The sequence below is a fragment of the Aquarana catesbeiana genome, linkage group LG08 (assembly GCF_042186555.1).
Source record: "Aquarana catesbeiana isolate 2022-GZ linkage group LG08, ASM4218655v1, whole genome shotgun sequence".
In the NCBI taxonomy this organism is placed as follows: domain Eukaryota; kingdom Metazoa; phylum Chordata; class Amphibia; order Anura; family Ranidae; genus Aquarana; species Aquarana catesbeiana.
Window position 1 is genome coordinate 203781475 of NC_133331.1, and position 15844 is coordinate 203797318.

Sequence of the window (15844 nt, forward strand, 5' to 3'; positions counted from 1 at the left end):
AGGTCCCAGATACCATCCACTTTAGGGATCAGTGGCACTTCTGGATGGATCTGGCTTATTTTTATGGAGGAATTTAAATGCAGTATGGATCCCTCCTGGAGCTCCTCAGAGCACTTCTTCACTCGTGACCAACACCTTAGACACTGGCAAAAAAACTGATGTGCTCCTGGAAGGAGGAAGGGTTCTATAGGGAGTAAACTTCCTTTGATTGGGTTTACCAGTGTCAGCACCTGAAGGTGGCCTATAACCCATTAAGTAATTACTTAAGGCTCTGTGTCCCATGATGTTCGATAAAGAAATAAGTGTACTCCAAGGGTTTAATTCTACTTAATGTGACTAAAAAATAAGCACAGTGGTGTAGTGGTTAGCACTTTCGCCTAGCAGCAAAAATGGTCGATGGTTCGAATCCTGACCACGACACCATCTGCGTGGAGTTTGCATGTTCCCCCTGTGTGGGTTTCCTCCGGGTACTCAGGGTTCCCCCACACTCTAAAGACATGCTGGTAGATTAATTCGATCCTGTCTAAATTGGCCCTAGTAAGTATGAATGTGTGTTAGGGACCTTGGGTTGTAAGCTCCTTGAGGGTAGGGACTGATGTGAATGTATATGTAAAACACTGTGTAAATTGACAGCGCTATACACGTTCCTGAAATAAAAATAAATAAAAGCAGGAGGGGACATACAAAAACACACACAGAAAGGCCATCATCAATTTTTATAATTTTTATTACAAGATCCTGGAATAAAGTACAATCTTCAGATAGTTCATCTTGGGATCCTTTAGTCCTTCTGTAAAGAGAAAAAAAGTAAATAGTTAAATATTGTAAAAAAAAAAAAATCTGCACAATTTAAATTTAAACCGGCAATTTAAAGATAGCAGGGTTCTGAGAAGCAATTTTTTGTGTCGTCATTTTAAAAATTGAACCTGTTAAGCACTGTACCAACTCACTCATGCAACAACTCTTGTATTGCTAACAGCAAATATTGGATCCAGCCCTGGTCACACACTAAACATTTTCATGCAGTCATGCTCGTTACAAACTATTATATATACCTGTGAAAACTAGACCCAAACTCACTGAGGTGGCAGGAAAAGACAAGAAAAAAGGTAAAAAGAAAATTAGAAAAAACATTTTTACAGAAAATCAAATAATTTTAATATATGAATTACACAGAAGTAAAATGTTTGCCAAGTTACATCAGCTAAACTGAATTGCAATGGAAGGTACTGCTGCAGTGCTAAGACTGTTAATTGCTTCCTTAAACTTATCAGCATTCAAAATTAACTTGTATAAAAAAAAAAAAAAAAAATGAAAACCAGCAACACACAAAACTGCCAGTAAGTAAATATAAAAGTGAAATATTTGCAAATCAAAGAACAGTTCCAGTCAAAATGAATTTGGTTAATCTGAGCATAGTGGGAAAGGGTCAGGACCTTGTTACAAGATTTTAATGCTGTTTGCAACTCAATTTTAAAATTTCCAAACCTCCCTGTCCTGCGAGTCCAGGAAGGAATGAGGTTAAAAAAAAAAAAAAAAATAAATAAAAATAAATGGGGGGGGGGGGGGTTTTAAACAATCTGAAAGATTTTAATGCTTGTAACACTGTAAAAAAAATAAATACAAATAAAATTTTGGCTGGTATTGATCTTCAAGAAAAAAAAAAAAAAAAAAAAAAGTTAAAAACCAAAGATTTTGGGTGTCAACCCTCTTTGAGGACCAGTCGCTGACATCCTTCCCCAGGTCACAGCCTTCACACTTCTACAGTACTCTTTACTAAGCTGGTGGCCAGGTGTATACTGCACATGCATGTTTTTTTATCCCCATAAGCCTTAAGGGTCCTATACAGCAGACTTTGGTCATATGGAGAACAGGCCATACAGGAAGGCACTCCATCTCCTCTGCAGCTGCTGCTCACTGACCCAGGGGAGACGAGTCTTTCCCCATATGTTTGCGAGTAGGTTTTTTACTTCATTTTTTAATATATGTCCAAGGATAATGCACAAGGCTGATGCGCGCGCGCTCTTTCTTTTGAGACCGAGCTGTGGATCACTTGACTGGAGCGAGCTGGACTGAAAATGGGCAAGTATATCCTTTGTTTTTAACACAGGTTAGGCAACACTGGTAGTGGGGGTGGGGGGGGGGGTAATATTTCATGTTAGGCTGAAATTTTACTTCAGGTACACAGATTTACACCGTGTGTCTATTCACTTTGCTTGGCCTAACCAAGGTTTACCAATTGCAACGTGCAAGAAAATATCCAATAAGTGCACTGGGCAACCTGATGTGCCACGAATGATAAAGTTTCATCCAAAATCAAGTGAATCACCGTTAATATTTTATTCTCTCAGGAAACCTGCCTTATTGTAAAGCTAGTAGCAATGCGCTGAAGAGGAATGTCCTGGCAGTACCCCCAGACAACCTTAGGTAGAGATGTTTAGAACCTGTCGAGACAAATGTGCCAATTGCTACTGCTGACCTCTGAATAGGATAGCTGCCTGAATGTCATTCTGATCCAGTGGGTTGAACTCATGTTAAGCCCTGAAACAAATATGCAGGGGGGGGGGATTGGTGGGTTGGCGGGGGTGTTAACTGGGCAAAGCTGCAGCAAAGGGAGAATGCACAGGAAGTTAGGAGATGAAGGCTCAACAGGCAATTTGCTCCGTGGTCTCTTCGGCAAGCCCTAATGTATTCACTGTGTCAAGTAGTGAAGAAGGGACTAATGAGAGGATGTTCTCTAGTGGGTTTAAATGCCAAGGTAAGTCCATAAAATGAGAAAGCCACTTTTTTGGTTACGTTGAGGATATTTCACCACTTATCTAAGTCCAGTGGAATGTGACAAACGAAGGATGCAGGTAAAAAGTTCGTAATTCACTGCCTAAATGTTTTTTTTTGGTCAAGGACTCTGATCTCAACAGCCAGAATCATCATAAAGTCTCATGAGAGCCTAGATATTTCTCACAGTACAAGCTTCCTTGAAGGTGAAATACATCGGCTGTAATTGCCTTCCTCATTCTTAAAGGAACACTGTCATTGGATAAAAGTGGTTACTAAATACTCCTTTGAAAATATTAGTTGCTTGGCTGTTATGACGCTTTGTCTTCAAAGCGGTTTGTCACTGACCCGTAACAAGTACAGAGATAAGTAGCTCTTGCACTCATTTACAGTACACTTCCTCCAGGACTGACTGAAACATACCGAGTGAGAGACAGACAGGCATTTAGCATTTTCAAATGAAGGCCTGCACCCTTCTCTCATGACATTACCTTTAAACATAAGCTGTCAGTGGGTGGGGCCTGAAGCAACATGGAGGAGTCGGCTCATGAGGAGCTCTGCTCTCCATCCTGCAACACAATCCTTCACCTGCACTTTTCATACGGGGTGCCCGATATATCCACTCATGTACCCACCTCATAAAGCACCAGAGACTAGCTCTAAGCTCGACAAATTTTGATAGGACTGTGAGAAGGCCAGAGAAGATGGCAGGCCATCCTCCGACAGATCAGCCGGCGGCAGATACTGCCAAAGTAATGAAAGCCATATCCCCTTGTCAAGCAACCCTCACTACTAAGATCAAGGAGGTAAAAGGTGGAAATCTCAGGAGATTAGACAAGACCTGCACAAACTCATGGACAGAGTCAGAGGTCATTTAATTGACCCCCCTTCAAAAAATTGCTCACATGGTATGTGAAAGGTCTCCATGATAAAGAGATCTGCTGCAATCTCCAACATGCTGACATTTTTCCATTGGTAGAGACCCATGTGGTAGGCCAATTATGATTTGTGCCCTAAAGAGACACCTGAATAAGGTGGGAGTTTGACACACACACTACGAATTCCATTCCAGGGGAGCTTCCCTATTCAAAGCCAAATCTGTGCATTTTTAGATAATAGAGTCAATCTCAGGTCCTCAGGGAAGATGTATTTTCTTGCATGCCCTTAATATCTGGTCCCCCGATAATTATGGAGAACTATACACCTCCCCCATACAAAACCCTGCGCTGCTTAACAATGGTTTCTCCTTTATTGCAGGAACCATTGGTTCCTGCAATCTGGCTTGGTGATTTTAATACCGCCCTCAATAAAGGCATTAATTGTCAGTCTGTCACACTGATCCCTTGGCTTCAACATACAAAGTCACACTGACCACACCAAGTCACACTGACCAAACAAGCGTGAAGGTAAGAAGTCCTGACCAGACACTTGCTCTAAGACCCCTTTCACACTGAGCCATTTTTCGGGAGCTTTTGGGCTAAAAATAGCGCCTGAAAAACGGCTCTCCTGCAGTCCCAGTGTGAAAGCCAGACTGCTATTACACTGGAGCGCTGCACTGACAGGATGTTAAAAGGAAAAAAAAAAAAAAGAAGTGTATACACCACTCCTCATCCGCTCCTGCCACTGGGCACTCTGCCGAAGCGCCTGCAAAGCACTTTGGCAGCAGCACTACACGGGCACATTTAATGCTTTATTCGTCACTAGCAGGGGTTAAAAGCACACTGCTAAATCTTGAGCGACTGACAGCATACACATTTCTCCCGCATTAGAATTGAAAGAAATCTGACCTAGTAATCCATACAGTAATGCAATTGTACCAATGCCAAGTAAGTTAAGAGAAGGAGGCTCCCAGCAGCCTTCCTGTCGCATTACATAAAAAAAAAAAATTATATATAAAATAAAAAAATAAAAAAACCCCTAATATGACGAAAGCGGTGAGGATTTGTTCACACTATATGAATCAAAGTAGGCTGCTGTATGTTCTCAAATGTGCTACATTTTGAATAGATGCCATTAAAATTACTTTGAATGGGAGTCGCAGGACAATATATCCAAAGGTTGCAGCACATTAGGGTTTTCCCTCATTATATGGCACATATAGGGCACGTGGCTCCATACGAAAACACTAGTTGCTGCATTATTCCACATTGTTTGTATTACAAGTTGCAGAGTGTGAACAAACCCATAGCCTACAATCAAGAGGCAACATTTGATTTTCAATGCTTATATGGAGAACATTCTAACTTACAAGTAAAAAGGCTGCACTATAAGTAGGATTTTCTATTTTTGCCAGTAAACTTCTAAACAGCACGTTAAACAGAATTTCTAGCAGTACAATGGGGCTCACAAACTAGCAGACATGCACATCTAGTTAGGAGTGTGTGTCTTGTGAGGTTTGGATGCACACCCATGCAATCACCGTACCTGTTGATCACTTTATTTCTGAAGATTCCAAGAAAGTGTGAAACAAAAGTAAAAAATAATCAGACAAAACTACTAGAGAGATGGTAGGCAGGTCATGCAGACTACTACAGGTCACTACTTCCAATAAGACCAAGGCTCAATTATTTGCCATTGACTTTTAAAGCAGATCTACCATACAAACAAAAAAAAAAAAAAAAAAAAAAAAAAAAGGGTGCCATTTTTAATAGCACCCCAGTGTAATTTTGCTGCGATTGTCATGGGGCAAAATGCACATAAAAAAGCACCTGGCTCAGTGCCAAAATTTGGTACATGAGTTTCTTTGGCATGACACATGCGCATAGGGCAGCCCAGTCATATGACTGGGCTGCCCTATGCGTGACACGCAGAACTAAGTGTCAATAGCAAGCAAAAGAAAAAATAAATTTGCAAGTGGGAACACGCGTTCTCACTACATGAGTTGTGAACAAGGCTTTAGAAAGACCAACCCTTATCTCACTGTCTAATATTTGTGGTGCCTTAAATCGGTTTTATATCTGCAGAAAAAAAAAAAAAAAAAACACATCTGTAAAGGCAAAGGCATAATGAGCTAGTTAGTATGCACCGCGTACTAGCTCATTAAGAAATACTTACCTTAGAACAAGGCGTCGGTATCTAATCTTGGTCCACGCCAAGGGAGCTGACATTTTGCCCTTGTTGCGTCTTCCGGGTTCGGGGCTAGGGCACGAGTGGCCAGAGCCGCGATGACGTCACTCCCGCGCATGCACGCAGGAGTCTTCTTCCCAGCAAGGTCCAGCAGCGTCTGCATGCCAAGCAAATATCTCCTAAACCGTAAAGGTTTAGGAGATATTCATTTACCTACGGGTAAGCCTTATTATAGACTTACCTGTAGGAAAAGGAAGGAAAAAAAAAAAAAAAAAAAAAAGGAAAAGGAAGAGTAAGAGGAAGAAGAAGACAACCACTTTAACTGAATTTTTAAACCTTGCAACCAGCGTCATCCACAAACACAAAGTGCCCACTGGGACTCTTGTAAGCATGCTCTGTACCAGTAAAACTGACTGCTCTAATGTAGTAATGAACATTTACAATTGCAGGTTTCATGGAGACTGCTTAAATGTTGAGCATGAAATAACAGTAAAGCATACAGATCTCACACAGCAGCACTGGTTTAGCTATAGTTGTAAAAATGGGTTTATTGATAGATCTGCTTTAAATACAGGAATGACCATTATAGAAACAACCTAATAACTGAGCCTGGAGTTGTGCCAATCTCCTTTCACTAAAAGTCTTAATGACAAGTGGTGAGATTGCCAGGAAATTATGGTATGATGAAGATGTTCCAATGTACAATGGATTCTACTGGATATGCCAATACAGCAATTTTGTAAATATTGTTGATTTATGCCCATTATCATATTTGGCCAAAAAGGACATCAAAAGAATACTGCTTTCACAAACTAGCAGGGCAGGAATATGTAGCACTAAGCAGGTTTATTTAAAATAAAAGCGCTAATCGGGGACAATCAATTTCCTGAACATCCTGACAACCAACAGCCAACTATTCTCTAGGAATAGCCTTTTACCTTCTGTACTCCAAACATTGTGTGAATGGGGGATGAGAGAGACAAGATTACTGATGTAGAATTGCATCATATTTTAAGTGTTTCCATTGCCGTTTCATACTCTTACCTTTTTACCAGCACCCACGCTTGCTTTGGCTGTGCCCCTGACTTTCTTCATTCTGTTTTTCCTTTCTTTACGCTGTTTTCTAGAAGTCTTTTTCTTCTCATATAAGCCATGCTTTAAAAGAAAGAAGTCTTTATGAGGGCAGATACCATGAAATAAACACACACAAATTCTTATACAGCTTTACAACCCATTCACACTTGTGCGACTTGTTTATGTGACTTTGGACATCAAAGTCACATCACAGGTAGTACCCCATGCTTTCCAATGATAACAATTCATATATGTGTGGCTTAAAGTGGTTGCAAAGTCAGGTTGTTTTTCATCTTAAGGCCCCTTTCACACTGGGGCGGGAGGTGCGCTGGCGGTCGTTTTAGTGGCGGTATTCGGCTGCCAGCGGGGAGGGGGGTAGTTAACACCCCCCCTCCCGCTAGCGGGCAAGAAAGGGTTAAAAACCACCGCAAAGCGCCTCTACATTGCATTTCAATGGGCAGGAGCGGTGTATACACCGCTCCGAAGATGCTGCTAGCAGGACTTTTTTTCCGTCCTGCTAGCGCATCCCTCCAGTTTGAAAGCCCTCGGGGCTTTCACATTGGAGACAAAGCAGTGGCTGTCTCGGGTCGGTTTGCAGGTGCTATTTTTAGCGCAGTAGCGTCTGCAAACTGCCCAGTGTGAAGGGGGTCTAATGCATTAAGATAAAAAGCCTTCTGTGCACAGCAGCCCCCGTTACTTACCTGAGCCACATCTCTCTTCAGCGATATCCACAATGCTTTGGGCCATTCAGGACTCTCCTCCCGATTGGCCGAGGCACAGCAGCAGCACCATTGGCTAACTGACTTTGACAGCAGCAGGGGCCAATCAGGAGAAAGGGTGGGGTCAAACCAGGGCTCCATGTCTGAATGGACACCGGGAGCTGTGACTTGGCTCAGGTGCCCCATAGCAAGCTGCTTGCTGTGGGGGGCACTCGACAGGAGGGAGGGGCTAAGAGCCAAAAAGGGACCAGGCTGCTCTGTGCAAATCCATTACACTGAGCAGGTGACACGTTTGTTATTTTTAGATAAAAAAATAACGAGACTTTACAACCACTTTAAAGTCGCAGCGACTTCAAAATAGTTCATGCACTACTTTGGCTCAACTTTCATGCAACCTGAGAGCCACAGACTTCAATGTTAACCCTTAAAAGTTGCATGAAACCAATACCTGAATGTTTAACTTACAACAGTGGGTCCAACTTTGCAGAGGGACAAGTCACATCCAAGTCGCACCCATCCAAAGTCGTGTGACTGTGGAGTTGTACAAGTGGGAATGGAGCCTTAGACTTGCTTATTTTAACAAAGCAGAGCTATGCTGAAGGGCCAGTCTCCCACTCCAGAGTATCCCAGGGGGACTCCTTGACAGTTCCCTTATTTGTAGTAATCTTCTCGCATTCTGACAATTACCTCCCAATCGGAAAACACACCTCACCTGTCACCTCTACCAAAATTAGTTTTACATGTTAAATAATTGGACTGTCCACTGTAGTTACCCTGGCAAGTCTGTGTTTGGGTTCGTTTTTCTTTGCATAGTCCAGGGAATCGTAGATCATGCCAAAACCAGTAGTTTTGCCACCTCCAAAGTGAGTCCTAAAGCCAAATACAAAGATCACATCTGGGGTAGTCTTGTACATTTTGGCCAACTTCTCCCTGATTTCAGTCTTTGGGACAGTGGCTTTTCCAGGATGAAGGACATCTATGACCTGTAAAACAAAGGAATGGTTGGTAGGCAGATTTTTTGCTATGCATCAAAAAACACAAATTGGGTTCAGAAAAATCCTATTGGAAAACAATAGCAATCCCATAAAGCTATCAGCACGAGATAAATGTGCATCTGAAATAGCTATGCTTATATCCAAGAGTGGAACTATGAAGCTTCATATTCCAAGTATATAATGTGTTCAATACCAAATAACAGGAATGGTTTTCAAATACATACCATCTGCTTCCTCTGAAGCAGTCTGTTGGTCATAAACTTCCTAGTTCTAATAGTGACGCTGTCGTTCTGGAAATAAATGAAAACAAGAGGGTCACACATTTAGGACAAAACCAAATAATCATTCAGCAAAACGTAAGTTTGGACAAGCACAAGACACATGTCCCAATTCACAGCCAAATCTAGCCCCATCTCACTACATAACAGCTCCCGCTACACTTTCTTTACTGTATGCATAAAGTGTAAGTTCACCTTTACAGAAAATCTGGTCACCTTACACTGGACTCCCCCAATCTGCCCTAATCCCACTGTACGTTAGTCTCGCAATCCTGCTCTGTCAGGGACCGCAATGTTGCTTCACCAGTCTAGGGATTTGAAATCCCTACAGCTTAATCTCCTTTCCGTACCTCTCAGCTTGTATGGACAAGAGGCAATTTATCTGGTCAGCACCATCACATGGTCCAGTGTATGGTAACCTTACACATTTTCCGTAAAAGGTGAACCTACACTTTAAAGTAGATGTGGGAGAACATCAATGCCCACTGGCTGAAAAATGACCCCCTAGTATTCTAGCCGTGGCCATCTTGAGTAAGAGCAGATTATTCCTGTAGTATTTACTTCCTGGAATTCATGGAGGATGTGCTAGCTTTTAAAACCCCTCCTCCCCACCTGAAGACTCCAGGATGTAGGACATTAGCTTAGGCCTGGAAACCAGGAAGTAACAGAAGAAATGTAAAAAAAAAAAAAAAAAAAAAGGGTTAAAAAAGCAAATGTGATATACTTTCCTATCTATTTGCGAATGCTAGCAGCATAAGGATTACAAAAATAGTCAATGTTGATTGGGAGAGTGACGTTCCACTTTACGGCACTGCTAAATTTGTAGAGGCCAATTTGCAGACAGCAAAGCGGAATTAAACCCTTCTATCCTTGACAGCTAAAGAAGCTGCTTCGGTTTGATCTCCAACTGCCACAGTTCTGCACATGTGATCAGTTATGACACCAGCCATTTGATGGTTTGACAGTTTGGTTGAGGACACAAGCAAATGTGGCAGTTAGTAATTTCGGCATTCCAGGAATGTAACTGTTTTTTGGAAATTGTTAAAATGATGGGTTTAGTTCCGCTTTATAATTTAGGGCTCATACACACATTAACGGTTAGTTTACACTTGCTTCAAAACATGGCTTTGTGAAAGCTCTCTGAACGCCAGTCAAGGCCCCCGTCACTAAATAAAATGGATAGCTTACAGGACTGTTCACATCTTGCTTTTGCGTTGCTTCAAAAATTATACCCCCATGTAGTTTTAGCTGTGCTTCAAAGTGTCTACAAAGCCTTCATGGAAGTCTATGGCAAAGCTCGCTTGAAGCCCCAAGCAAAAGCAAAGTGTAAACAGGACTGTAAGCTAATCATTTTTATTTAGTGACGGGAACTTTGACTGGCGTTCAAAGAGCTTTAACAAAGCCTGTCTGAAGCCTTGTTTTGAAGTGTAAACTAGCCGTTTTCGCTGTTCATGGGGATCCGGGCTTCAGCAAAATGGCAACCTCCAGCAAGAGGAAACCAGGAGCAATGCTGGAGGCAATTTACAGCGCACGTTTTGGTAGCAAAATTACTAATGTTAAACGAAAGTGCCCTGCTAAAGAACATTTTTTAAATCAAATTATTGGTAAAGTTCCGCTTTAAAAACAGATCCTTCCATTGCCTGTCACCACAGCCAGGGCTTCCCTCTTCTCCCTTCCGGGATCGTAGTCTCTGGCCGTTTGAATGGCTAGGCCGCGATGACATCACTCCCGCACACGGGAGCCACAATCACATCGCTCTGCAGGAACGGTACATGCAGTATGGGGTCCAGAGCGCAGTGACATCATAGTGAATACCTTTCCATACAACCCTCATTAGAAGTCACCTGAGGTCACTAAGAAGCCAGGTCCGTGCTGAGTGATGGCGAGACCTCCCCAGCCTGGGAGAGCAGAGGGGTGACCACACTGGGTGGACTCTCTATACAAGCACTGAGTGTACACTACAGCGCTCTACTACAGCACTAGGCAGGCCGCCTCAGCGCCCCGTACCGAACCCTCACAGGGTAGTAGGCCGCCAGCAGCCGACCCTCCACTCAGCGCTTTATTTCCTATCTCTTATCACATTCCGTCCCCCAATATCCCGGCCGTCCTCCTCACACACTCCGGGAGAACACACTGACGAGAAAGCAGAGCCCTCCGAGGCCGGATGGCCGCGATATCCCGCCGATATTACAGCCCGCACTCACCATCTTGCCACCGTCTCTCTCAGGGGCGAAGGAAAGAAAGAGCGAGCCTTTCTCCGCCAATCAAATTGCAGCAGAAAGAGGAAGAGGGCGTGTCTACTCGAGCCCATACGAAGAGCGCCGATTGGTGGAACGAGCCCTCAATCTCTGTACTGCGCCCGCCTTTTACTGAGCGCGTTTTGTAGTCCTGACAAAAATAAAGATATTTTTTGTAATATTTTAGTTGTGCGGTCATTAGAAGAAAGACGAGTCCGGAGGAACAGGAGAGAATGAAGAATTCTACCCGGGAAAAAAATAGCATGGTCCTGACGGTGGCGCTGGAGAACAGGTTGACGTTTGCTCCATGCGGCTCTATGGTGGCGGTGAAGGTCTCCCGGAAGTGATATAGACAACCAATGAAATGCTCCTCATGTTGTGAAGTAGGGGAGCTCACGTGTAGATGAAGAGTGAGGTGACGCTTGGAGCCGGGGACAACATGAAGGAACAATTCAGGGAAACCGATGTGGCGAAAAAGATGTGAGTGTGTGATGGGAAGGTCCGTGCTGTATGGAGAGGTGTGCTCTGCTCTCACTAATCATACAAGGCGACATGTCAAGGCACTCGCACTATTTTCACATAAATGCATGAGACTTGTCTGTGGAAGAAAGCGTTGTACATACAATACACACCCTAATATTAAAGTGGATCTAAAGGCAGGACCTTTCTTTAGGATAGAATGGATAAAACACTGTCACAAGTTTTGGTATCTCTGACCCATTGGGGACATTTCCCTTCATTTCCTCTTCTTGTAGACACAACAGGAAGTGAAAGGAGATCTCTCCGAAATGGATGCAATCCCTTCTTAAACAGTTATTGCCAGAATGAGTGACCCTGATGAAGGATTATTCCTTCCTTAAAGTGGTTGTCAACTTCAGACATGAAATATAAACATAAAATATCCCTCTATATTGTATGCTTGTCTCAAGAGTCCTAAGACCACTTCACACTGGGGTGTTTTTCAGGTGCTTTTGGGCTAAAAATAGCACCTGAAAAACGACTCCCCTGCAGTCCCAGTGTGAGAGCCTGAGTGCTTTTACACTGGAGCGGTGCGCTTGCAGGACATTAGAAGAAGTCCTGCAAGCAGCAACTTTCGGGTGGTGCAGGAGCCGTGAATACACGGCTCCTCCACTGTCCCTGCCATTGAAATCAATGGGCACCGCTGCTGAAGTCCCTGCAAAAGGCTTCGGCAGCGGCGCTTTGCAGGTGCTATTAACCCTTTATTCGGCCGCTAGCAGGAGTTAAGAGCGCCCCGCATGGGGCCGTGATGCACCGCTAAAATTAGCGGCCCTTTACCGATAGCGCCCACCGCCCCAGTGTGAAAGTAGCCTAAGTGTCATTTCTGTCTGCTGTTTTGTTCCTCTATCAGCATGACTCACTTCTTATAGGTTTACTGACACCAAGAGAAAAAAGGTGATGGGGAGGGTGCTCCAGCTGATTGACTGCCTCAGCGCTGTTCCTATGTGAAGGGGGGTCCTCTTTCCTCTCCTCCCCCTTTCCCTTTCATCTTTCCTCTCCCCCCCCCCCTTTCCCTTTCCTCTCCCCCCTTTCCCTTTCCTCTCCCCCCTTTCCCTTTCCTCTCCCCCCTTTCCCTTTCCTCCCCCCCCCTTTCCTCCCCCCTCTTTCCCTTTCCCTCTCCCCCCCTCTTTCCCTTTCCCTCTCCCCCCCTTCTTTCCCTTTCCCTCCCCCCCTTTTCCCTCTCCCCCCTTTCCCTTTCCCCCCCTTTCCCCCCCCCCTTTCCCTTTCCCTCTCCCGTTCCCTCTCCCTCTCCCCCTCTTTCCCTTTCCTCCCCCCCCCTTTCCTCTCCCTCCCCCCTTTCCCTTTCCTCTCCCTCCCCCCTTTCCCTTTCCTCTCCCTCCCCCCTTTCCCTTTTCTCTCCCTCCCCCCTTTCCCTATCCTCTCCCTCCCCCTTTCCCTATCCTCTCCCTCCCCCCTTCCCTTTCCTCTCCCCCCCTTTCCTCTCCCCCCCTTTCCTCTCCCCCCCTTTCCTCTCCCCCCCTTTCCTCTCCCCCCCTTTCCTCTCCCCCCCTTTCCCCTTTCCCCCCTTTCCCCTTCCCCCCCTTTCCCCTTCCCCCCCTTTCCCCTTCTCCCCTTCCCCCCTTTCCCCTTCTCCCCTTCTCCCCTTCCCCCCTTCTCCCCTTCCCCCCTTCTCCCCTTCTCCCCTTCTCCCCTTCTCCCCTTCTCCCCTTCTCCCCTTCTCCCCTTCTCCCCTTCTCCCCTTCTCCCCTTCTCCCCTTCCCCCTTCCCCCCTTTCACCTTCCACCCTTTCCCCTTCCCCCCTTTCCTCTCTCTCTCTCTCTCTCTCTCCCTCTTTCCCCTCTCTGCTGGAAACCATAGACATTTGAAGCAGAACATATGCCCCTAGCATACCAAGGATTCTCCAAACTAGTCCAAAGCTTTATTCAGCAGTTACATTTTATTTATAAAGGCAATGTTTCAGAGCCGCACAGGGCCCCTTCCTTAGGCTAGTGATGGGGGGGCCCTGCACAGCTCTGAAACGTCTTTGTAAATATAATGTGACTGCTGAATAAAGCTTTGGACCAGTTTGGAGAATCCTTGGTGTGCTAGTGGCATACACTCACTGTCCACGTCAGTAAATCTGTTCATTTGCTTGGTAACACAAATTGCTAATCAGCCAATCACATGGCAGCAACTCAATGCATTTAGGCATCTAAACGCAGTGAAGACTACTTGCTGAAGTTCAAATCAAGTGTCAGAATGGGAAGAAAGGGGATTTAAGGGACTTTGAACGTGACATGGTTGTTGGTGCCAGACAGGCTGATCTGAATAGTTCAAAAACTGCTGATCTACTGGGATTTTCACACACAACCATCTCTAGGGTTTATAGAGAATGGTCAGAAAAAGAGAAAATATCCAGTGAGCGGAAGTAGTGTGGACGAAAATGCTTTGTTGATTGCAGAGGAGAATGGGCAGACTAGTTCGAGATGATAGAAAGGCAACAGTAATTCAAATACCCACTAGTTACAACCAAGGTATGCAGAATACTATATCTGAACACATGGAACCTTAAAGCAATTGGGCTACAGCAGCAGAAGACCACACCGGGTGCCACTCCTGTCAGCTAAGAACAAGAAACTGAGGCTACAATTCACACAGGCTCCCCAAAATTGGACAATAGAAGATTAGAAAAACTTTGCCTGGTCGGATGAGCCTCAAATTCAGCTGCAACATTCAGATGTAGGGTCAGAATTTGGTGTAAACATGAAAGCATGGATCCATCCTGCCCTTGTATCAATGGTTCAGGCTAGTAGTGTAATGGTGTGGGGGATATTTTTTTGACACACTTTGGGCCAATTGAGCATCGTTTAAACTCCACGACCTACCTGAGTATTGTTGCTGACCATGTCCATCCCTTTATGACTACAGTGTACTCATCTTCTGATGGCTCCTTCCAGCAGGATAATGCACAATGTCACAAATCTCAAATCATCTCACCACTGGTTTCTTGAACATGACAATGAGGTCACTGTACTCCAATGGCCTCCACAGTCACGAGATCTCAGTCCAGTAGAACACCTTTGGGATGTGGTGTAAAGGGAGATTCGCATCATGGATGTGCAGCCGACAAATCTGCAACAACTGCGTGAGGCTATTTTTTTTTTTTTTTCTTTTTTTAGCTATTCTGTAGTATACAGTATAAAATTCATGCGCTTGCTGTTATTGAATGTGTCACTTTGACAGCGTAGTATAAGTTATACAGTACTGACATGACAGCAAGCGCATTAATTTTTTAAACATGGCAGTATGCAAGAAATATAATTATTAATATATTATATTTCATATATAATAATAATTATATTTATTGCGTACTGCCATGTTTAAAAAATTCATGTGCTTGTTGTCAGTGTCGTATAACTATATAACTTATAATACTACGCTGAGACAAAGCATGCAATTGCAATTTGCATTGCAAGCAATCCATTCCATTTTAGATCAAATTTATTCAGTTCAATTATATTTTTTTGGTACAAGTCAGATGTACTGCAGTGCAGACATAACTACCTTGCATGCCAAGAGCAGCACCATAAAAAAAAAAAAAAAAAAAAAAAGGATCGGTTAGTTTTTATTTTTTAAAGCTGCCTCCTGGGGTTTAGCGTTTAAATTGATTTTCGTCCTTTTTTTTTTTTTACCCCCCCCAGATTTCACTCCCACTATAAATCATTCTATATTATTCTACGTTACCAGCAAAGGTGGACCCCCATGTCTGCAGTGTGGAAATATTTTACATTTTCTGATAAAGACCCCAAATTTGCAATCTGTACTCTTTGCTCAACAGAAATTTCAAGAGGGGGTACAGTGCCAAAGAATTTTTCAACAACAGGTTTGATACACCACCTGAGAACACTTCATCCAGTTCAGCATTCTGATTACAAGAAAACAGCGCCACTTTCAAAAAGTGCCTCAGGCTCAACACCATCTGTGGCCACAGTGTTTGAAAAGGTTAAAAAATATGCAAGTGACAGTCCCAAAGCTCATGCCATTACAGCTAAAATTATGGAATTTATTGCATTAGACGACCAGCCATTCTCTGTTGTGGAGGACGTTGGATTCTGTAGGCTCATGCAACATATTGAGCCGCGTTACTCACTACCAAGCAGACGCTAATTTGCACATACCAGTCTACATGAATTCTTTAGCATTGTTAGAAAACACGTTCAGGAGCTCATGACTACCGACAT

General features: G+C 43.9%; 2 protein-coding genes across 4 annotated transcripts in view; one reads left to right on the top strand and one right to left on the bottom strand.

Annotated features, from left to right (window-relative positions):
• Nucleotides 1-709: 709 nt before the first annotated feature.
• Nucleotides 710-11201, bottom strand: RPS24 (ribosomal protein S24). Of its 3 annotated transcripts, XM_073596834.1 has the most exons (7): nt 11112-11201; nt 8854-8919; nt 8408-8617; nt 6886-6996; nt 5200-5217; nt 1056-1079; nt 710-790 (listed from the first exon to the last, which is right to left on the bottom strand). In XM_073596834.1, exons 1-5 carry the CDS (start codon nt 11112-11114, stop codon nt 5212-5214), a joined length of 396 nt encoding a protein of 131 aa, XP_073452935.1. In that variant the 5' UTR covers nt 11115-11201; the 3' UTR covers nt 710-790; nt 1056-1079; nt 5200-5211. The 3 variants fall into 3 exon arrangements, with proteins under 3 accessions (XP_073452935.1, XP_073452936.1, XP_073452934.1); XM_073596835.1 differs by lacking the exon at nt 5200-5217; XM_073596833.1 differs by lacking the exons at nt 1056-1079; nt 5200-5217.
• A 65-nt stretch (nt 11202-11266) lies between these two features.
• The window catches only part of POLR3A (RNA polymerase III subunit A), a 143072-nt gene continuing 138494 nt past the window's right edge, over nt 11267-15844 (top strand). The window contains exon 1 of the mRNA XM_073596832.1: nt 11267-11624. Coding sequence (XP_073452933.1) covers nt 11548-11624 — 77 coding nt within the window. The 5' untranslated portion in view covers nt 11267-11547. The remainder of the gene's footprint in view (nt 11625-15844) is intronic.